General features: G+C 39.3%; 2 protein-coding genes across 5 annotated transcripts in view; one reads left to right on the forward strand and one right to left on the reverse strand.

The window, feature by feature from the left end:
* The window catches only part of fbxo38 (F-box protein 38), a 25231-nt gene extending 20396 nt beyond the window's left edge, over nt 1–4835 (reverse strand). Inside the window, exons 1-6 of one of the 4 annotated variants that reach the window (XM_026370471.1) lie at nt 4623–4834; nt 3459–3502; nt 2343–2558; nt 1713–1846; nt 403–566; nt 17–182 (exon numbers count right to left, since the gene is read on the reverse strand). In XM_026370471.1, coding sequence (XP_026226256.1) covers nt 17–182; nt 403–566; nt 1713–1846; nt 2343–2476 — 598 coding nt within the window. In that variant the 5' untranslated portion in view covers nt 2477–2558; nt 3459–3502; nt 4623–4834. Of the gene's footprint in view, nt 1–16; nt 183–398; nt 567–1712; nt 1847–2342; nt 2559–3458; nt 3900–4622 lie in introns of those variants that run through there. The other 3 variants (XM_026371315.1, XM_026372933.1, XM_026372137.1) reach the window with 3 other exon arrangements.
* On the forward strand, nt 4044–20869 carry LOC113171332 (magnesium transporter protein 1-like). The gene is made up of 10 exons (XM_026373998.1): nt 4044–4337; nt 6358–6527; nt 6620–6737; nt 9859–9999; nt 12943–13083; nt 17496–17585; nt 17678–17741; nt 18005–18079; nt 19042–19132; nt 19210–20869. The coding sequence occupies exons 1-10, from the start codon at nt 4257–4259 to the stop codon at nt 19223–19225; spliced, it is 987 nt and encodes a 328-aa protein (XP_026229783.1). The 5' UTR covers nt 4044–4256; the 3' UTR covers nt 19226–20869.
* The last annotated feature ends 505 nt before the right edge of the window (nt 20870–21374 follow it).

Below are 21374 nucleotides of genomic sequence, written 5' to 3' on the forward strand. Positions count from 1 at the left end.
GTGGTGCCAAACTCACCCACTAGATGTAAGGTCTGGATTTTTGCAGTTATTGGGATGGTCAGTTTGTTCTCAGCAGGAATGGGAAAAGCCCCATTACGATTGCGGAACTTTCCCAGTATGTGAACTTGGGGCATGTAGTTCCATATGGCCTCCACAAGCTCCAGATGTGAGGTCTCCACACCCTGATATGGGGTCAAATAAAGTTCTAAGTCAAAAAAATCTTAACCCAAGATTCACTTATTAGCATTTTGCAGATTCCTCAGTTGATAGAGTTTGCTCAGTTGTAATGGTGGGGGGGCTGAGGAAGACCAGAACATGCAGCTATCTAGTAAGAATATTTGAGAGTATCCATTCTTAACCTTAAACACAAAGGTTTGGAAAAAAGTTTAAAAACATACAGACCAGCAGATTGGGACATGCTTGTAGTGCTTCTAGGACTCCAGGTATACTAAAAGCCTCGTAGCCACGGACCCGTCTCCTCTCTAGATATCGAGGGTGGAGTCCATATAACTGCTCCAAATCTGGCATCTTCTTCAAAAGGAGCAGAAAGCTGTTGTCTGTAAAACCTGAAATCAGAAAACACAACAAGTTGTCCTAAACCACTTTGTTTTATTTTTCATGATAACGGCTCCCTGCTGCAGATCACAATGGCACAGCACACTGGAGCTGATCTAAAACCAAGCCAACCATTCCAGTCACTCGGCAAAGTATTCACACCCTTCCACGTATTGCACATTTTAGTGACCTGTAAATGTCATTTAAAGTTGACATTCAATAACCTGAAAATGCTCATAAATTTTTAGAACATTTAGCAAATGTATTAAAACCCCCAAAATTTAATATCTCCTTTAAGTAAGACCCTTAATTCAGGAGTCTGCAGAAGCATTTCTGGCACTAATTTCAGTTTTGAGTATTCTTGGTCTAGACTCTGCAAGGTTCTTACTACTGGATTTGGGACATTTATCCCATTCTTCTTGACAGATTTTCTCAAGGTTCATCAGACCGAATAGAAGTGTCTGAATCGCCATCTTCAAGTCTCTCTGCAGATGCTCTATAGGGTTTAAGTCTGCAAATATCACTTAACAAAAAATACTAAATTACAAAAAAATTGCTAAAATAAACATAAACACCTAATTGATGTTACCGAGAGGGTCATCCTTCAGGACTTTTGAAATTCTGACTGACTGTTGGGTTCTTAGTCTGTCCCTGACCAAAGCCTCAAGCCCTGCTTGCCTGCTTTCTTACTTGGGTCAGCTGACTCTTGAAAGAGTTCTAGTGGGTCCTCGGTTTGTCTTCACATACAGTGTGAATTGTGAAACTTTGTACACCATTTGTGCCTTTCTGTCTTTAGTTTTAAGTTTTGATAAAAAAAATGGTTAAAAATATGTTTTTGCATGGTTATTGATTTTAGAATAAATTAACAACACAATTAAAAGTATAACATGTTAAAGGGTGTAAATACTTCCTAGTCACTCAGAGGAGGTATATAGGTCATATAAGTCAAAGCTGAAACTTGCTGTGGTCCCTGAATGATGCAATTAACTTCCCCACTGAAGACACCATCTTCTCCAGCAGGACCAAAACTGCCTTTTCAGACTGCACTCCCACTTCACATGATGTAACTTCCTAATGTTGCAATTCTTAACAAAACCCCTTAAACATTTGCAATGTAGCACGGGCAGGGATGCAGTGGTTTTACAGCAGGCTTTCACCTGAAGGCATATACTCCCACCAGCGACCAGCACAAAGATCCACTACTTTGACGACTCGCAGGTACAGAGTCACAGCTTCTCGAAGCTTTCTGGACAGACACTCCAAACACATGATGTCTTTCATGGGAAGGTACCTACAAAACAAAACAACACTCCAAGGTTGAAAAACTGTTGCAACTAACACTTAGGTTAACATATCATTGTAATTTCTGTAATATCTACTTTGCGATGAATGGGTATATTTGTCACTCAGTCAGCACGTTTACATGTACTCAAGTAACCAGGTTACAGTTAGCTTTCTGAGGGAAGCTGATTTATTGAGTGTCATGTAAACAGGAAATCAGGTTACCATAATAGGGGTAATGTTAAAGAAACCTGATTTTCCACGATTTCTGAGATTTCTCTAAAATAAACACATAACTGGGTTTCTAATCAGCTTTTTACAAGAACACCTGTGCACAACAAAGGAAGCAGAGTCAAGTCCATCCACAATCAGACTAAAACTGAAACCAATGAACCAAATAAGTCACATTTCACTTTCACATTCTGCATTTCCTTAACTCAGACAGTTGGCACTTTAAATTGGAGCACTGTGACTGCCTGTGTTACTGAGAGTAGCCAGCAATCTACCTGAATATATGACAAAGAACTTCATGAGACAGCTCGTTGATGTAGTCTTTGGGCTCACTGTGTCTCAGGACTGGTTCTCCTCCTAGGTTGCCCCCTACAGGCTGGAGTTTAGATGCCTTCCTCCTTGGACCCATGACTTCTATGCCACTGCAAAGGCCTTTACACACACACTTCCTCCCTCCTGCAGCCTGGAAGTTCTATTTCCAACGCATGAACCTCAGTTGTGGACACATCAAGGGGAGACAAGTTAATGTGAGTGACAAAAGAAAACATAAGTAGAAAAAAAAATGTTCATTTTAGTTGTAGATTTGTGGTGTCTATTGTCTAGTTGACAAACCAACAGATACAAACATTCTTTTCTACCCTAAGTTATAAGCATGATGGATTCAGAGAGGATTCTGAATTCACCATACTACCCCATGTCTTGTTTTCTCACAGACTACAAGACGTGTTCTGTGAGAAAATGTACCTGCTTCTGCTGAATTGTTAAGACTGTAGAGAGACCATAGAAAAACTAGGCACTACACAAACCACTATTTATACAACCAGAGCCACATACATTTTTAATTTTGTTATAGAACACTTAATGCATGCATTAGGCTGTCAACATTCAATTTAAGAACACACGTTCCTTTGTTGTAGTTCCGCCAACTTCTTTACAAATACTTGGTCAATGACTTATCAGCAGCAAAAACTTTACAGTTGTAAACACTCCACGGCTGGTTTCAAATTGTGCACACAATCTGTGTCTTAATTCTACCCACGTTACCTTCCATGTATACTTTGTTTAAGCATATGCACGTAAAGTCGACAGGAAAACACTTCAGAGTAAACAGCGTTTCTCGCGTCTGTTAGCATGTAGCCAACGACAGTACATGTGTTCGCTGACTAGTGACATTTAAACGCTCATTAACAGCATGCAAAGTAAAGGTAAAAAAAAATACAGATGCCATGCTTATTTGAGGGTTTTATACTATAACAAACAGCCTTCTCATCGAGAAAGCTAGCTTAGTTACCTTAACCATAGCTAAGAATGTATCCAAAGACAAAAACTACTTACACAAATGGCAAAACGCACGCAAAATTGTATTGTCTTTAGCAATTGTGCTAACATACCTGTATTTTTCTGTCAAACCCGCTGTGATTTATCTGTATCCATCCTGTGTGTAAATTACAACAACATTAGTGCTAAACAAGGAGATACGTTTATCATCGCCATCAGTGCGGAAGACACATTCTTATTCTCGATTTGATTGGCGACTGACAAAGCAAATTAAACATACCGCCACCTACCGGAGTGGGGTGTGGTGCAGTAGGGAAAATGAAATATCGCTACATTCTCCCTGTTAAGGATTTAGTTAAGGTATGTATCTCCTTCTGAGAATTAGGCTGTGCACATTTAGTTTTAAAAATTTTAGCTACGGACATATGAATATATTGATGTGATCATTGCCACTTTTTCAAGGAACACTCTCTGTTCCGACTCAGATATCTCATTCCATTCAATTTTCTTTTGTTTGGTGTGTTTTCCCCGATACAAATATTCCAAGTTAGCCTCGTGTCCAATACTTTTCTAAAAATACCTAACAAAACTAAACTGTATATATATATATATATATATATATATTTTTTTTATATTAGTCAAACACTCTTGGATGATGTCTAAATCCATATAAAATAAATCTAGAAGATTTAAATTGCATAATTTCAATAATTGCTGAGACAGTATCTTAAATATGTGTTCTCTTTTTGGGACAAATTGTCCCAATTTGTTCTGTCCACGTTCTTTGTAGATAAAGTTGTTTTGTTTTTTTAAGCTGAAAAAGAACGACAGCTTGTTGTGATTGGCGGAGAGGTGACCAATAGTAGGTTGACAGGAGATGGTGTTGTGTGAGTGCTCAGCAGTATCACAGAATGTTTGGAAAACTTTTAATTTCGGTGTTTTTTCTACTTGTTTTCCATTATGGCCCAACTGGCGCCCAGAAGAAAAAAGAGGTAACATATCGTTAATGACATATAATGGACAACATTGGCTTAAATGTTGCAGCGTTTTCAAAGTCCGAGACAGTCTCCGTAACATTAGCTAGCTAAGCTAACCAGAGCCGAACTACTGCGTTTTGTTTAGCTATAGCGGTAAGTGTTAAATAACCACGTATTTTAAACGAAGTCATCGTTAGCTAAGTGAAGACAGAGAGGAAGCAGAACGTGTTTTAGGCCTATCGTTAACCAAGTGACTCCTACAGGAAAAATGGGCTCAGTTTACACCTCTTAATTACTTACGGAAGTTTGATTTCCTGTTGTCCCCAGTTTTAGAGGTTAGTTCATGGCGACCACGTCTAAACACAGACATTCGTTAAGACAACATCTGGCCAAATTTAGAATGTTATTTCCCAAATGCTAATAGACACCCACAACTATCCAGATTTCAGAAATGATCCATTCCGCTGTAGAGCTGAACAAAACATTATTCTGAAACAGTTTCTCGGGTAGTACACTTTCGCTTTAAAAACGGTTTAAAAAAACTGACGGCAGCGCTGTCAGCGGTCACATTCGGAGGCGCTTGGTATAACTGTGAATGTGGTGGCGTCTTTTGAAGGTAAGTGGCATGGATGATGATCACACTGGCTAATCACAATTCGATTAGAAAAATGGCCACAGATGAGATCAGAGACGTCCTTTTTATGTCTTTTTTTTTTGGAAATCTTTTACTTTTATCCCACTACAAATCTATTTAACTATTGTACTTTGTTCATTTGACGGACAGTTTTTGTAAATGGTTAAAATTATGACACTTTTTTCTCTTTTTCAAATGTTTAGAAATAGAATAGAATAGAAGAAATTAAATGAATGTTGATTATTCTGATGAAATTATACGTTCATGTTTCACTAGGGATTAAATGGTTACAGGTTTTACGGTAAACCATGGTGAAATATCCGGTGATTAGTATTATTGTTTCGCAATTTAATTATCATGATTACAGCACTATGAAAAACTGCTGAAGAATGAAATACAGTCCAGCGTCAACCAAAACAGTCTCCTAGGTACACAGACTACAGAGCTGTTTTCCTTCTTCACTTAATTGTTTACATCAGTACAAAGTGTGATATTAACTCACACATGGATTTGCCCTTCCTCTACACTTTCAATAGATATTGAAGAGTTGCCTGTATGTTAAAAAAATGCAAACAGTAGTCCAACTGCATACCTCAATTCTGGGGACCCAAAGTCTGCAAGCCAGTCAGACAAGGCTTAAGTTTCAGTGCAGGATTGTGGGTAATGTGCATAATTTCAATGATTCCCTCAAATCTTACTCTTATAATGTAAGAAATTCTCACACTTTACTGCAATGTTAACAAAACTATTAAAGGAAATTTTTTTTAATCAGAGTTTAGCATATAGTCAGTTAAACTTCTGAGATATTCATCTGGTCAGTTAAATAGCAGAGGGCATTGATAGTCAGTTTCAGCTGCTTTAGTCAGTGCCACTATTGGTGGCATGAGATGATACCTGGACCCTGAAGAGGTTGAAAAAGGCAGTCCAACTCCGGCACATCAATACGTACCATTGTTTGTTATGTCTCCCATATATATACATATGTATATGTATATGTGTGTGTGTGTATATATATATATATAAACAGTCTTGTCATGCATTCTACATTACAAGGGTTTAATTTCTCAGTTTTTGTTAAAATTGTCAGATGGTGAACATTCTGTGTTTAATATTGAGGTCATTGAGGGTGGTGGAATATTACTGGAGAGCATTATATTAAGAAGTGTTGCCAGTGTTTTGGCCCATTCGTTTATGTAAATGGAGTGGCCAAAACATTAAAAAATAATGCACTCAAGTATGGATCTATTACAGTAACCTCAGTAATAAACATTATTGAGCAGCATTATCCAGATCAATAGCCAGTGAAGCCAATAACTTCATCCCGTCAGTGTCTCCTAGATTTTCCTTCTAGTGTTTTGTGCCTAGCTCTAGCAGCTATCTTTTTATTTCTGTCCTGTGTAGACACTCCTGTCAGAGAAGGTGATACAGATGATGGAGTGGGCCTCGAAGCGTTCAGTCATCAGGATGAATGGAGATAAGTTTCGCCGCTTTGTGAAGGCTCCGCCTAGAAACTACTCTGTAGTCATTATGTTTACAGCCCTGCAGCCACAGAGACAGTGTGGGGTCTGCAGGTAAGAAATTGAAACAATAAAAGCAGTGATTGTGTACTATGATTTTCATTTAGTTTATTGTTTAATTATTAAAATGTATTTTTATATTTCAGACAAGCTGATGAGGAGTTCCAGGTGCTGGCTAACTCGTGGCGTTATTCTTCTGCCTTTACTAACAAAGTCTTCTTTGCATCTGTTGATTTTGATGAAGGATCAGATGTCTTCCAGATGGTGAGACAATCTTTTGTTTTTAGAGTTATGCCTGTTTACAAATGTCTGCCATTATCACAAAAGAAGCTGTGTCACTTGGGTAGATGGTCTTATCAACTGGACTCACCTATTATTCACAGCTTTCCTCTGCTGTAGGAATAAAAGGTCAAAGTTCAAGGTCATAGTGACCTTGGGACCTCACATGTCCCAAGAACATGTCTGTAAATTTCCGTTCTGAAAAAACTTACAGGCCTCCTTTGTCTAAAATGTGTTCCTCAAGGCTTCTGAAAAACATTGTTTTTTTGAGTGTAGATGAAATACAGTGGGTGTATCCCCATGGCTCTTCAAGGATCGCATACAGGCGTCCTGGTGGCTCAATGGGTAGATCGGGGTGTCCAATTCCGGTCATTGAGGGCTACTGTCCTCCTAATTTTCCTACCATCTCTGCCCTACCCACTGCTGATTACCTGGACCAGGTGGGTTCAGCCAATGAGAGGCTGGAGGTGCATGGCTGGTTGCAAAACAAGCAGGACAGTGCTTGTTTTGCAAGGAGGACCAGGATTGGACACCCTTGATTCAAGATTCAAGATTCAAAAAACTTTATTGATCCCAGAGGGAAATTGTTTTGCCTCATTACCATTTTTCTCAAAACAGACAGAAAGAAAAGGAACCACAACCAGGAAAGATCCAACACCAACATAAATACACAAACATAAATACACAATAACATCAATACCGAAAAACTCAATATATATACAGAATATGTAAATAGATAAATGAAATTGGGTCAATATATGCACAGCAAGGTTATGACAGTATCACTTCCCCCACACCTTACAGAGGGGGGAGGAATTGTACAGATTGATTGCCACAGGTAGAAAGGATCTCCTGTGGCGCTCTGTGGAACATTTAATGTTAATAAATCTTTGGCTGAACGTGCTTCTCTGTCCAACCAACACACTGTGCAGTGGGTGGGAGGGATTGTCCAAGATTGAGAGGAGTTTGGACAGCATCCTCCTTTCAGCAACGACATGTAGAGGGTCCAGCTCCACCCCCAGAACAGAGCCAGCCCTCCTAATCAGTTTGTTTAGTCTGTTAGTGTCTGCCACCTTCATGTTGCTGCCCCAGCAGACCACAGCATAAAAGATGACACTGGCCACTACAGACTCATAAAACATCCTCAGCATGGTGCTGCAGACGTTGAAGGACCTGAGTCTCCTCAGAAAGTACATCCGGCTCTGAGCCTTTCTGTACAATGCTGATGAGTTTTTGGTCCAGTCCAGTTTGTTGTCCAAGTACACTCCCAGGTATTTGTACTCGGACACGACCTCCACCTCCTCCCCCTGTATAGAGAGAGGGATGACAGGACTCCCAGATTTCCTGAAGTCCATCACCAGCTCCTTTGTTTTGTTGATGTTAAGTTGCAGATGGTTGAGTCCACACCAGTCCACAAAACTGTCCACCACTCCACGGTACTCTGTGACATCTCCACCCTTAATACATCCTACAACTGCAGAGTCATCAGAGAACTTCTGAAGATGACAGGACTCTGAGTTGTACCTGAAGTCTGAGGTATACAGGGTGAAGAGGAATGGAGACAGAACTGTCCCCTGTGGAGCACCTGTGCTACTGATCACAGTGTCAGACACACAGTTCTGCAGGCGGACGTACTGTGGCCGGTTGGTGAGGTAGTCCATGATCCAGGAAATCAGGGGAGTGTTGACTTGCATGTTTTTTAATTTCTCTCCCAGCAGTGCAGGCCGGATGGTGTTGAATGCACTGGAGAAATCAAAAAACATGATCCTCACTAAGCCCCCAGGCTTGTCCAGGTGGGTGTAGGTGCGATGGAGAAGGTGTATGATGGCGTCATCCACTCCAATATGGGGTTGGTAAGCAAACTGGAGGGGGTCAAGTGAGGGTTTGACCAGAGGTCGGAGGGACTCCAGGATCAGCCTCTCAAAAGCCTTCATGATGTGTGATGTCAGAGCCACAGGTCTGTAGTCATTGAGGACTCTGGGACGTGGCGTCTTATTCACTGGAACAAGGCACGACTTTTTCCACCCTAGAGGAACTCTCTCCAGTTGTAGGCTGAGGTTGAAGATGTGTTGGAGAACAACACATAGCTGAGGAGCACAGGCTTTCAGCACCCTTGGGCTGACCCCATCAGGACCTGCAGCCTTTGTGGGATGAAGCCTGTTCAGCTCTCTTCTCACCTGCTCAGCTGAGATTGTTAGGGTGGTGGCTGAGTCGTGTGGGGGAGGGACTGAAGAGCAGTTGGTGAACTGAAGTGGGCTCTGTGGATCAGCCTGGAATCGATTGAAGAAATTATTAAATTCATTGGCTCGGTCCACAGTCCCCACATTCTCCTGGCTGCTGGACTTGTAGCCAGTGATGGGGTAGATCATTGGCCTTAGAACAAGAAGGTTTGTGGTTCAAACCTGGTCACAGACACCAGGTGTGTCCTTGTGAGTACAAATTTCATTGTAACATGTACATGTGACATGACGAACAAAGGCTTTCTTTAAAATATGACTTAGCAGAGTTTGGGTTACACCCTTGTCACCCTGGTAACAAAGAAGTTGATGAAAAATACTAGCTTTGGTGTGACCATAGCATAGCTATAATTGTCATATATACACTGCTGTACTGCTGATAAACACAATCATGCAAAAGGTGTCTGTTTAGCCTGCCCTCAGTAATAGACATTGATGTATATAAAATAGCAAACATCTTAGCATACTGCAAACAATTCCATTCAGTTCAGTTTATTTATATAGCACTAAATCAAAAACAGAAGTCATCGCAAGGCACTTTATGGTGTAGATTTAAGAACTTACAGAATATAACTGTATATAGAAAACCCAACAATCCCACTTGAGCAAGCACTAGACAAAAGTGAAAAGAAAAAAAAAACTTTTAATGGAAAAAAAACTGACCAACAGAACCAGGCTTAAGGTAGGGGACCACTGGGGTGAGTGAAAAGAGGAGAGTGATGTGTTCTGGGAAAATATGGTGCTATGATGTCTTTAAGAAAACTAAGACCCAAAGTTAGTCAGCTTTTGAACAAACTGCATGTATATATAACTGCTTAATTAATTATATTGCAGACGTATTGGAAATTTTAACTGTGTTTTTGTTGCAGCTGAATATGAATTCTGCTCCAACCTTCCTCCACTTCCCATCCAAAGGGAAACCTCGCAGGTCTGATACATATGAACTGCAGGTGAGAGGATTTGCAGCTGAGCAGCTGGCTAGATGGGTGGCAGACAGGACTGATGTGCAGGTTAGTGTGAATCAAATTTCTCTCCTAAGGTGATCTTAAACTACTCGCACAGCCTCTACTCACCAAATGATAATGACATCCTATGTTCAAAACATTTTTGAACCACCTATATAACCAGTTACAGCCTTAAGTCTTTTGGAGCATCATGCTACAAGCTTGGCAAACCTATTTTTGGGCAGTTCCTCCCCTTCTTTTTTGCAGTACATCACAAGCGTCATCAGGTTGGATGGGAAGTGTCGATGCACAGCCATGTTATTATCTCTCTAGAGATGTTCATTCAGGTTCAAGTCTGAGCTCTGCCTAGGTTCCTCAATGCGATTTACAGAGTTGTCCCATAATTACTCCTTTGTTATCTTGGCTGTATGCTTAAGGTTGTTCCTGTTGGTCTTGTTGAAAGATGAACCTTCGCCACCGTTTGAGGTCCAGAGCAGGTTTTCATCAAGGGATGTCTCTGTACATTTCTGCATTCATCTTTCCCTCGATCCTTACTAGTCTCCTATTAGTTCCTGTGTAGCCAGTTCCTGCTGCCATCGGACAGCAGATTTTGCAGATGCACCACTGGGGCCTTGTGAAATTCACAGGTGAGAGCAGGTTCACCCTGAGCACATGTGAGAGACACAAAAGGGTCTGGAGAAGCCGTGGACAAAATTATGCTGTCTGTTACATTGTTCAGCATGAACCTGTCAGGTCCTGCCAATTCTGGTGTTCTATGGCAAACGCTTATCGAGCTCCACAGTGCTGGGCCTTGAGCACAAGGCCCACTAGAGAACTCAGGCCACCCTCATGAAATCTGTTTCTGATTGTTTCATCGGAGACATTCACACCAGTGGCCGACATTTTATAGGACTGTGGCAGTGCTCATCTTGTTCCTAATTGCTCAAAGTAGCAGATGGTGGTCCTGCTAATGGGTTAAGGACCTTCTATAGCCCTGCAAGTCCAGGCATTGCCTGATGCTACCAGTACTGACACTGACCCTAGCCAAATGCAAAGTTAGTGAAAAAACATTCAGAAAAATAAGCAGGAGTCTTTGGCATTCACCTGTAAAATCATTCCTGCTTTAGGGGTTATCTTATTGTTGCCCCACTAGTTCACCTCTTGTTAATTTTATTAACACAAAGGTTTCCTTAATGTTTTTTTAGCTCCAAAAAAAAAAAAACTTAAGTTTATAGACCTGCCCTCATGTGAGGCTAGTGACTCTTCGGAGACAGCTGTGTGTCAAAAGTAGGTAGTGTAGCAGTGCTTGGTCAGTCTGGCAGGTAACCTTCACACAGGAAACAGCTGTTTACTCCAACATGCTGCAACAGTTACTGCAAAGAAAATTTTAAATTTTCAGATTGAACACAGAAATGCATATAACAGATTATTTGATGTTGAGTTGTGTTGTGACAAATTTCAATCTACTACATTCTTTAATGTTGTCTCCAACTGAGAAGTAAGTGCTGTTTGGAAAGCAACACTAGAGAAAGATGCAAGCTGACAGCAGGACAGACACACACTGTAATAGTACTACAGTATTTTGACAGTAGTAACAGTACTACAGTAAAGCTGTATATTATATGTGGATCAGATTGATCATTCTAACGTTAGCCTCACTTTACAAACTCAGTCTCATTGCCACTGCACCTTTATGGTGTTTAGCATTAGCTTACTTGGCGCTGAAGTAAAAACAACAGTTTAAGGTTAGACAGTTGTCCTGTCCTTTTTGGAGTAGCTTCACTCTTACTAGTAACACAGGATTGCTGTGCTGTCCGAGGAGTAATGTCAGAGCCTTCCCAATTTAGCAATTTAATTAATTTAATTTAAATGTAATTGTGACCTGCTTCAAGTAAGTAACTCTATAAATATAAATAAGTCAAACAGAATAAGAAATGATAAACTAAAAATTAATTAATTTATGAAATAACTGTATATATAGATTGTATGAAATTAGAAGGTGACTGTAAACGTAGTGTATATGATAATAAATTAGTGGTTGTTGGCTCTTCTTCTATCTATATCTATCTATCTATCTATCTAGATAGATAGAGATATATATATATAGATATATACACACACACACACACTACGTATACACTACGTATACAGTCACCTTCTAATTTCATAATTTCGATAGCTTGTGACGGCATTTCTCTATGTTCAGAATTTTTAACCAAACAATCAATGTGTTAATAGAAAATAATCAGAATATGAATCTGTAATGAGACTATCATTTACAATAGTGCAGGACTCTTTTTTTCTTCATTGATTACAATACATTTATGTTATGTTAAGTACATTATTGTGGCAATAAATTGCAATTTCACTGCAGAATTGTAAAAGTAAATGAAAATGGTGGCGTGTTCTATTCAGGGTAGAGGTGAATCTTTGGACCAGGCAAAGGAGTTTAAGTATCTTCGGGTTTGACTGAGGGTGAAATAGAACACAGGCTAAATTGTGCAGCATGAAGGCGTTGTTCTCATCTGTTATGGCAAAGCTCTCACCTTACTTTCCAACCCTTACCTATGATCATGAACTCTAGACATTATGGTTTGGGTATTTTGTTTCCTGGTTGGGATTTCTTTGGTGAGGATTGGTTGAAATTATTTAAAATAGTGAAAAAGCTAGCCAGATTGAAGTGGATGGTCTCAATTACTAGAAACTTTTGAATCATTCTAGGCATCAAGCAATAAATAGATGTTCTTCTACACCTACCAGTTAATGCATTTTTAGGCAAAATGCAAAAAAAAAAATCAAAAAAATGCCTGTAACAGACCATGTGATGGAAGTATATGGGTCATTTTGTGTTCTATGGGGCTTGCCAAAGGGAAGAGGTGTACCAAGTTTATCATTTTTGCACTCTAATAATAAGAACTATGCAAGATAAATACTAGAGTTGACTAGTAAAACCAACACATCTCCACTCTGAACTTGAACACACTCACTCACTTTATTTATTTATTTTAGATCCGTGTCATTCGTCCTCCCAACTACGCTGGGCCTCTCCTTCTGGGCTTCCTCCTGGCTGTCATTGGAGGTCTGGCATATCTTCGGAGACACAATTTGGAGTTTCTCTTTAACAAGAATGTCTGGGCCTTCTCTGCACTGGTAATGTTAGCACACCCAACATCACATGTATACAAACAACATATAGAGAGATAGTGTAATGTTGGTGGAACAAATAAACACAAGGGGCAGATTTGCCCATGATGGAAAGAGGTGAATCCTAACCCATGACTGTAAAAATTGTAACTGTACTAAACTGAACTTTCCAAAACAGTGTGCATGATCTTAAAATATAGTAGCAATAAGAAGTATGTGAATCCTTTTGTAATTACTTGATCTTCTAATTTAAAAATTGTATAATGTGATGCATTCATTAAGTTACAAGTGTGTACAAATGTGCTCTCATCTTCATCTAACTCACAACAATACAAAAACACAGTCTGCTGAAAATAATAGTACCGTATTTTCCGCACTATAAGGCGCACCTTCAATGAATGACCTACTTTAAAAAACTTTTTTCATATATAAAGGCGCACCGCATTATAAGGCGCATGGAAAAGACGCTACAGTAGAGGCTGGGGTTACATTATGCAACATTAGATGGAGCTGCGCTAAAGGGAATGTCAACAAAACAGTCAGAGTGTCAGGAGTTAGTAGGACCAATAATAAGGCCGAAGCAATCTACTCAGTTCAGTGCGTTTATTGCGGCACACAAACAAAACTACAGAGCAAGCATTAGCTGAGCAGTCTTTTCTTTAAAAAAACACAAAAGGAATCCATATTAATACCTGGTGAAATCAAAGTCCTTGAAACATAGATAATCCAAATCCAATAGGAAATCCAAAATAATCCAACAAAAAACACTGGCATTCAACAAAACACAAACCAGGAAAAAGTATCACAGTCCATACTCCAAAGCAATAATCCATGTAGCAGAATCCTCAGCCATCGAGTACTTTAAGTCCTCCACACTAGTTTGTCATGAGTTTGTCCGGTGCACAACAGGTGCAATCAATCGGTTTAACGAATGTCAAGCTGCTTGCATGAACACCATTCTGCCCGGAAACGGGACCTTCAAAATAAGAGGTCAGCCTAAAAGGTAGTCGGCGGATCCTCACACAGAGAGGTAGGTCAAACTTTATTAATAGGCCATCATGCATTTCAGTTGTGACAAAGGCAGCTAAAAAGTATTATAGTATTGTTCTTAAAATTTTATCAGAGTGAGAGTTGTGTATTTTAGTTATCATTGTTAAGATAATTAGTTGCAGAGTGAGTGCTCTTTCCACTCTCTGTTCAGTAGTACAGCTTTGAGGTATTTTCTCCGTCGGTAAATTAAGCTAGTTTAGTTTCCACAGTAAAACGAACTGGTTCATGTATATGCTGAGTGTGTTTTATATGTTTGTGCCCTGGAAAGCATTTGTCTTTGTAAGTATTAACATGTTTATTGTCATTAGAGGTATGTTAGTTGTTACCTGTTACATATGATAAATTACGTGTGCGTGTTATTGTAATTAGCTTCATTCAAGTCAAGCTAGCGTGTGCGAGTGTAACATACCAAATGTGTAACGATGTGTATTATTTGTTAATTTAGTTTCTTTCAGTTACATAAAGAAAAGATAGGCGTTTGTCCTCCAACTGTAGCCATCTCGCTTTGTTCCCTCAGAAACTCTGTTTAGTCTTCTTTACTTGGCCATCTTGTTGCTGCCTCCACTTCTGCACCATTGATTTGTTAATGTGAAACGTCTATTGCCGTGTTCTACTGCGTGACTGACTCAATATTGATCCATATATTAAGACCTTTAGGTGCGCCTCATAGTGCGGAAAATACGATACACAAACATTGTTTTCATGTTTTTATTGAACATAACATGTAAACATTCACAGTGCAGGGTGGAAAAAGTATGTGGACTTAATAACTGGTTGACCCTCCTTTGGCAGCAATAACCTCAACCAAACGTTTCCTGTAGTTGCCGATTCTTTTGTTGAATTACTTGTATGCTTTGGATCATTGTCCTGTTGCATCAGCCATCTTCTGTGGAGCTTCAGTTGGCGGACAGATGGTCTTACGTTTTCCTGCAAAATGTCTTGATAAACTCTGGAATTCATTTTTCCATCAATTACAACAATCCGTCCAGGCCCTGAGGCAGCAAAGCAGCCCCAAACCATGATGCTCCCTCTGCCATGTTTTACAGTGGAGATGAGGTTTTGATGTTGGTGTGCTGTGCCTTTTTTTTTTTTTTTTTCTCCACACATAGTGTTGTGTGTTTTTTCCCTAAACAACTCAATTTTGTTTCCATCTGTCCACAGAATATTTTGGCAGTAGTGCTGTGGAACATCCAGGTGCTCTTTTGCAAACTTCAAATGTGCTGCAATATTTTTTTTGGACAACAATGGCTTCCTCCGTGGCGGCCTCCCATGTGCTCCATTCTTGTTTAATGTTTTCCTTCTTATAGATGTGTCAACAAAAATGTTGCATGTGCCAGAGATTTCTGTAAGTCTTTAGCTGACACTCTAGGATGCTTCTTTACCTCATTCAGAATTCTGCGCTGTGCTCTTGCAGTCAGTACAGTATGACCACGCCTAGGGAGAGTAGCAACAGTGCTGCAACAGTAAACCCAAAACTGGTGTGTGTTTTTAAAGGGCAGGACAGCTTTCAGCAACACATCCAATATCATCACACTGATTGGACACAAGGTTGGCTCACTCCTGGCTCCAATAAGTCATACGGCTACTCTACTATACTTTTTCTTGCCACTGTATGCATGTCATTGTTCACATATGTCTTGTAATCTTACATACATGTTTAAGGTTTCCAGCACTGAGCAGACTCCAGTCTGCTTTGTATGCTCTGTATTTCTATGGAAAATGAAAAAAAAAAAACATGTACATCACAATATAAACCCATGGAAGTGGACATGCTTTTTACTGTTTTACTAGTTTTGCATTCAGCTAGGGTCAGTGCCAGGGGAGCTGGACAGAATTGCGGAAGGTAGCAGGACCGGTATCTGCTACTTTGTACAAGAAGGAACAGGATGAGCATTGCCAGAGTCCTACAAAATTACGTTCAGCAGGCCACTTGTATGAATGACCAAATAATCGGAAACATACTTCATGAGGGTGCTTGCTGTCCAGCACAGTGGAGCTTCTTCTGCCATAGAACACTACAATTGCCAGGTCACTGGTGCCCTGTGCTTTTTACAGATGAGAGCAGGTTCACCCTAAGCATGTGACAGATGTGAACGGTCTGTAAAAGCTGTGGAGAATGTTATGCTGCCTGTAACATTATTTGGCATGACTGATTTGGTGGTGGGTCAGTGAAAGTCTGGGGAGGCATATCCATGGACAGATGTACGAATCTACTAGACAGCAGCACCCTGAATGCCATTGAGTATCGAGATATAATTCTTGGACCCATTGTCAGACCCTACACTAGTGCTGTGGGATTGTGCTGGGTTCCTCCTGGTGCATAACAATGTCCAGCCTTACGAGAGTATGAGGGAATTGATACCACTGTCCCCCACTCGTAACTTTCAACTAAGAAAGTTTGCTGGGCTTCTTTAGAACAAATTAAGTGTATTCGGTGTATAAATGAACATATTTTTTATGAGCTAAATCAGTAGTTTAAAATGAAACCAGAAAATTGAAATATTTCACTTTAAAATGATGTGAAGACTCTATTATATGTGAGTTTCACTTTTTTAGTTGAATATTAATTTAAAAAAAATTCCAATATTATATTTTTTGATGGGCACTAGTATTTTTCTAAAAATAACTGGTTGTCTTTGTCCTTTTTTTAGAAGTCAAGCAGAACTCTCATTTAGTAATCTGTGGAATCATCTTCCTTTTTAGGCACATAGACCCCTTCACAAACATGACTTAGTACTTAGCAAAACCCTTGTTGGCAATCGCAGAAGTCACATGCTACTTGTAGTTGGCCACCAGGTTTGCACTTATCTTAGGAGGGATTTTGACCCACTGCTCTTTGCAGATCTGCTCCAACTCATTAAGGTTTGGCGACTGGCGCTAAGCAACTTGAACCTTCAGCTCCCTCCACAAATTGTCTATGGGTTTTAGACTGTAAACTGGCTAGGCCACTCTAGGACCTTAGTGTGCTTCTTTGTTGCCTTGGCCTTGTGTTACCCACCCATGACCCATTTTCATTGCCCTGGCTGAGGGAAGGAGGTTATCACCCAAGGTTTGATGGTACATGGCATGTCTTTGTCAGTGGGCAAATGTACAAAATCAGCAGGGATCAAAAACTTATTTCTCTGTGAGTGACGCACATGCACCCAGCCATCCACCTGATGTCCAGTTCTGCAGTTCATGTACCCATTCTAGGCGCTTTCAGCGGTAAACGGCAGTCTGAAACGTGACTCATCAGACCAAGAACCTGCCCAAACTTCTTCAGCTATTTGGGCTGTAGTGCCTCATCTGTTTGATATAATCAGCATTATTCACTTCACCTGTCAGTAGTCATAATGTTATGTAAGATCTGTGTATTTTGTGTGTTTCAGTGCTTTGTCCTCATCATGACCTCAGGCCAGATGTGGAACCACATTAGAGGACCACCTTATGCACACAAGAACCCCAGTACCGGACAAGTTGTAAGACAGAAATGTGCCGTTTACCAAATATGCTTATTCAAAGAATGAGTGTTAATTATCAGAAAGGCATTTAACTCTTTGTCTGTTTTCAGAGTTACATCCATGGCAGCAGTCAGGCCCAGTTTGTAGCTGAGACACACATTGTCCTTCTCTTCAGTATCCTTAAGTATAGTCCAAATGTCTAGGAGTATACCAAACGATAATCTCTCTTAACTCTTGCATATCCTTTTTTTTTTTTTTTTTTTTTCATTGCTCTGACTTTGCTGGGTTTTAAAAAGCACATCAGTTTATTTGTAAAGTACTGTATGTCTTTTTATGTCTATTAATATGGTGTGAAGAGCATAATGTGACAATCTTTGAGTCATACATGCATACATACTGACATGCATTTTATCTCTAAACCTTGACCTTACTGTAAGATGCTGCCGTTACAATGGGAATTGTGCTGCTGTGTGAGGCTGCTACCACTGATATTGACATTGGAAAGAGGAAGAGTATGTACATGCATACACAGATGCTCTGATTATGTCATTTACACTACAGATCATTTTTAAACTTGCCTAAATATTTATTGCTCACCAAAAGTAGAGTAAAACTCCAGTCATCTTTATGTTAGAAAATGCTTTACAAAGATTAGCTGAATTAACAACAACAACACTGTTCAGTCAATAAGAAGCTGCATGCCTAATGACAAAAAACATAACCAACCTTATTGCAAAAAACATAATGCCAGAAACATGGTTAAAAATGTCAGATTTAGGTAGTTGAATTAACCTTGTGATACATTCACATCTCACCTAGGAGTAAAAAGAAACATTTAAGCTTGAGAGAAATGTTGATTTAATTTATATGGATCATGATTTTATATACACTCCAAAAGGATGCAGTGCAGACGGAGTACCACATAGTGATGCAACTGGTCAAGATGCTCTCAATTGTGCCTCTGATTTGGGCTCTGGCTCTTCTCAGTTTGCAGAGGACGTAGAAACTCTGTTGTGCTTTCTTGGCCGGTGATGCAGTGTTAACAGTGCAGGAGTAGTCTTCTGTAATGTGCACACCCTGGAACTTGGTACGGGTTTAAACTGTGCATTGGTGTGCAGTTATGGTTAGCAGAGATAACACAAGGGGACCGTGGTTCAGCTTTAGTCATTCAGCATGGTGATTCTAAGGTACATTTTCAGGAGGGAAACCTTGGACTAGGCTACCTTCTTCTATTGCTCTGTGGTACAATTCTGATGCTCACATACCCATTGTATGAATTGAACTGGTTAAATCTATTCTAGCATTACTCATTTCCTCACATACTATTCCTGCCAACAAAACTAGTCACAAGACATCTAGACAGACAAGACATCTAATTCTATTAAAATAAATAAAATGGTCTTCTAAGAAAATTGAGCATACTTTCTAGAATTTAACATCAGTAATAAAGTATGACACAGTGTCTGTCTGTTAGTTATGTGTGTCGCAGGAATGGGCCTTGTGATGCTGTTCTTCAGCTGGCTGCTGTCCATTTTCAGAGCAAAGTACCATGGATACCCCTACAGGTAGAGACATGTACATTTATTTTCATTAATCTTGTTTTAGCTTCTGTGGTTTATTGTGCACTTCTGTTGTCTTGCAGCTTCCTGATGAGTTAGGACTTACCAGCATTCTCCAGCTTCACAGCAAGTAACTGAACAGGAAGTTGGGCCAACAAACAGGCTGCTGTCCATGGCAATAGTGCCTGCATTACTGTTTGCTAAGCCATAATTTAATTTCTGATATGTTGTATAAAGTGTGTACCTTTATGCCTTTACAACAGATAGCTCACCAGTGTGCATTCTAAACTGTCTGTGCCAAACGATGTCTAGAATACATTAAAAAGGAACCTAGACAAAACATTTAATTTCTTATATTGATTCATAAAAGTTATGGATACAAATTCCAGTGTGAATCTTTGTGTTTGAAAATGTTGACCGTGGTTATGGCCTCACTTTTGTTTAGCTGTTTTGTGTGTCTGTGTGGCAGAACTTGACAAAGGATTGACATTTATAGGGCAGCAAAGGGGAAGGAGTCATTTTATGTGTCTTCTTGTGCCAAATCATTATGGAAACACCATCTACAGGTTTTTATAATATCTCAAAACAAATTGTACTCATCCTGTTTCATCTCTGTCAGCATCTTCTACAACAATATGTAATTTCCAAACATGAACACACATTTAGTCCTGTACCTTCATTTGTTAAATGAGTCATCAAACACTTTCACCAGGGAAAAAGTGAAATGTTAGGATCAGTTTCAGGCTAGATGGATAATTGGCTACTATTCTTCAGCAACACTGTCTGCCTAGGATTCACTCGAAGGCCTTTAGCCTGTGCCAATGTACATCAAGCTTATGGGCATGGGAACCATAAAACCTGCCTATACTCCACTCTTCCGCTTTATATGCTATGTGAATTACTGCATTGAATTTAGAATGAGTAAATATGGTGTTTGCTGATTGTTTTTAATAAGAGATCACTTTTATTGAAATACAGTTATATTTGGATTTATCAAACATTTGATAGTGTGTCAGTTTGTAGATGTTTTGGATAACTTTTATACCTTTTGAAAAGTTTGGGGTCACAGATTTTGTTTTCCATGAAAACATAAAATGAGTCTAAATCTGAATTATATCAAAATGAATACAAACCTTAAGAAAGTAATTGACAAAATTAGAAATTATTATATCTATTAGAAATTGTGTTCTTTAAACTTTACTCTGATCAAAGAATCCTCCATTTAATATAGCTACATTCTCAATATTTTTATTTGCAAGTCTGAGATGTGGCCTTTTCTTCTTTGTACAACTTTGTACATGTTGCAAAAAAAAACAACAAAAAAAAAAACCAGCCACCTTTTAAAGCAAAGGTCCAGCAAATTATTTCGCTGGACAAAAAAGGAAAAGGAGAGAGTAACGAACATTTATGTATTAGAATTATTTTTATTAAAAACCAAGACAGTTGCGAGAGAAATATGAAATTTTGGAGTTTGTATACATAATGAGAAGTACAGAAACTTAATTTCATTAGAAATTAATTCATCAGACTGAAGAAAGTACTTGGTTTCAACCTAATAAGATGGAAGTCCAGTTGCCATGACTCAACATCCATAATTTATCAAAAACAAAATTGGGGGGGGGGGAGTTTAAAATCTTTTGTGTAAAACATAAAGTTCTTTAAATACATGCATTTGTGTATTGTAACAGGAGAGAATATTTAATCTGAGGGAATTTTTTCTTATATTAAAGTGCCTTAACTGCATCTGTGTTTTTCTTTTCTCCTCTTGGTGTAATAATTTTACATGTGCCTTGACAGAAAATGTCATATTTTATTTGACATAAATTAATGAAAACATTTAACATCAAGGTTGAATGTGTGGACTTTGTTATACAGTAACTCTAATATACTTTAAGGCTTTTAGCTTTGAGGGCGTTCGCTCAATGTTTATTCTGTGTTTATTCTGTGTATATATATATATATATACCGTATTTTCCGCACTATAAGGCGCACCTAAAAGCCTTCAATTTTCTCAAAAGCCGACATAATCCTCCTTAGTGCGCCTTATAATCCGGTGCGCCATATATATGGATAAATATTGAGCCGCAACAAGTCTCGCAACTACGGTAAGCAGCCGCCGACTCCATTTTCCCTCGTAGAAGAAGTAGTGTGCGGTGCATGCTGGGATATAAGACTTCGCGAAGCGTGCCATTTCATTTCCATTTGTGTGTTTGTGCAAAGACCCCAAAATAGCTCCTATTAAGAGACA

This window comes from Anabas testudineus, chromosome 10, assembly GCF_900324465.2.
Source record: "Anabas testudineus chromosome 10, fAnaTes1.2, whole genome shotgun sequence".
Lineage (NCBI taxonomy): Eukaryota > Metazoa > Chordata > Actinopteri > Anabantiformes > Anabantidae > Anabas > Anabas testudineus.